The 750-nt window shown below is 57.5% G+C and overlaps 1 protein-coding gene across 1 annotated transcript in view; it reads right to left on the reverse strand.

Moving 5' to 3' along the window:
* WDR73 (WD repeat domain 73) overlaps positions 1 to 750 on the reverse strand; it is an 11,264-nt gene that overhangs the window by 8,345 nt on the left and 2,169 nt on the right. The window contains exon 2 of the mRNA XM_035894560.1: positions 520 to 608. Within this exon, the coding sequence (XP_035750453.1) occupies positions 520 to 608 (89 nt within the window). The remainder of the gene's footprint in view (positions 1 to 519; positions 609 to 750) is intronic.

The following is a 750-nucleotide window of genomic DNA, read 5'->3' on the forward strand; positions in this document are numbered from 1 at the left end:
CAGCCACTGGTGGCCTGCTCCGCCTGCTGAGCACCTCTGCGCAGCACCAAATGCAGAAGAGGAAGGGATGGCAAAGGCAGAGCAAGGGAGCTACGCAGGGCCTGGTCGCTCAGCAGTGGGGTAGGGAGGGATCGCTGGTGAGCCAGCGTCAACGCCAGCAGCCCCTGCTGCCCACTTCTGGAAGCAGCTGAGGATTCGAGTTATCCAGCAGCGGCTTCGGTTTCCCTGCCAGCTGCCCCACAAGACACCCCACGGCAGCTTTCAATATGGCAGCAGTGGGGTGTAGCCCGTTTCGCTGAGTACCCCGATAGATGGCTCATTACCAAACACCATGACAGGGTTCTGGGAGGACCACTACGTGTCACCAGCCAGCAAATCCCCACTCAGACTCACACTGGTCTCAGAGCTGGCAGGACAGAGCAGCTGGGGTGGGAAGCAGGCAAGGAAAAGGAGCCCGCTCTCAGCGGACAAGCCCCTTCTTCACCTCCAGCACACCCTGGAAGGACCCTGTGGCCATACCTGGTGCCCGGCACGTATTTCAGGCTGTACACCGGCCGGTTTGAAAATCCACCACATTCCACCTTGAAATCTCTCTCTGGACACAGGCCCTAGAATCATAGAATCATAGAATCACTTTGGTTGGAAAAGACCTTTGAGATCATCGAGTCCAACCTTTAACCTTACCCTGCCATCCCACCCCCAAACCCTGGCCCTCAGCACCTCATCTCTCCTTCTTTTAAATCCCTCCAG

This window comes from Egretta garzetta, unplaced genomic scaffold (genome assembly GCF_000687185.1).
Source record: "Egretta garzetta isolate BGI_Z169 unplaced genomic scaffold, ASM68718v1 scaffold1030, whole genome shotgun sequence".
In the NCBI taxonomy this organism is placed as follows: Eukaryota; Metazoa; Chordata; class Aves; order Pelecaniformes; family Ardeidae; genus Egretta; species Egretta garzetta.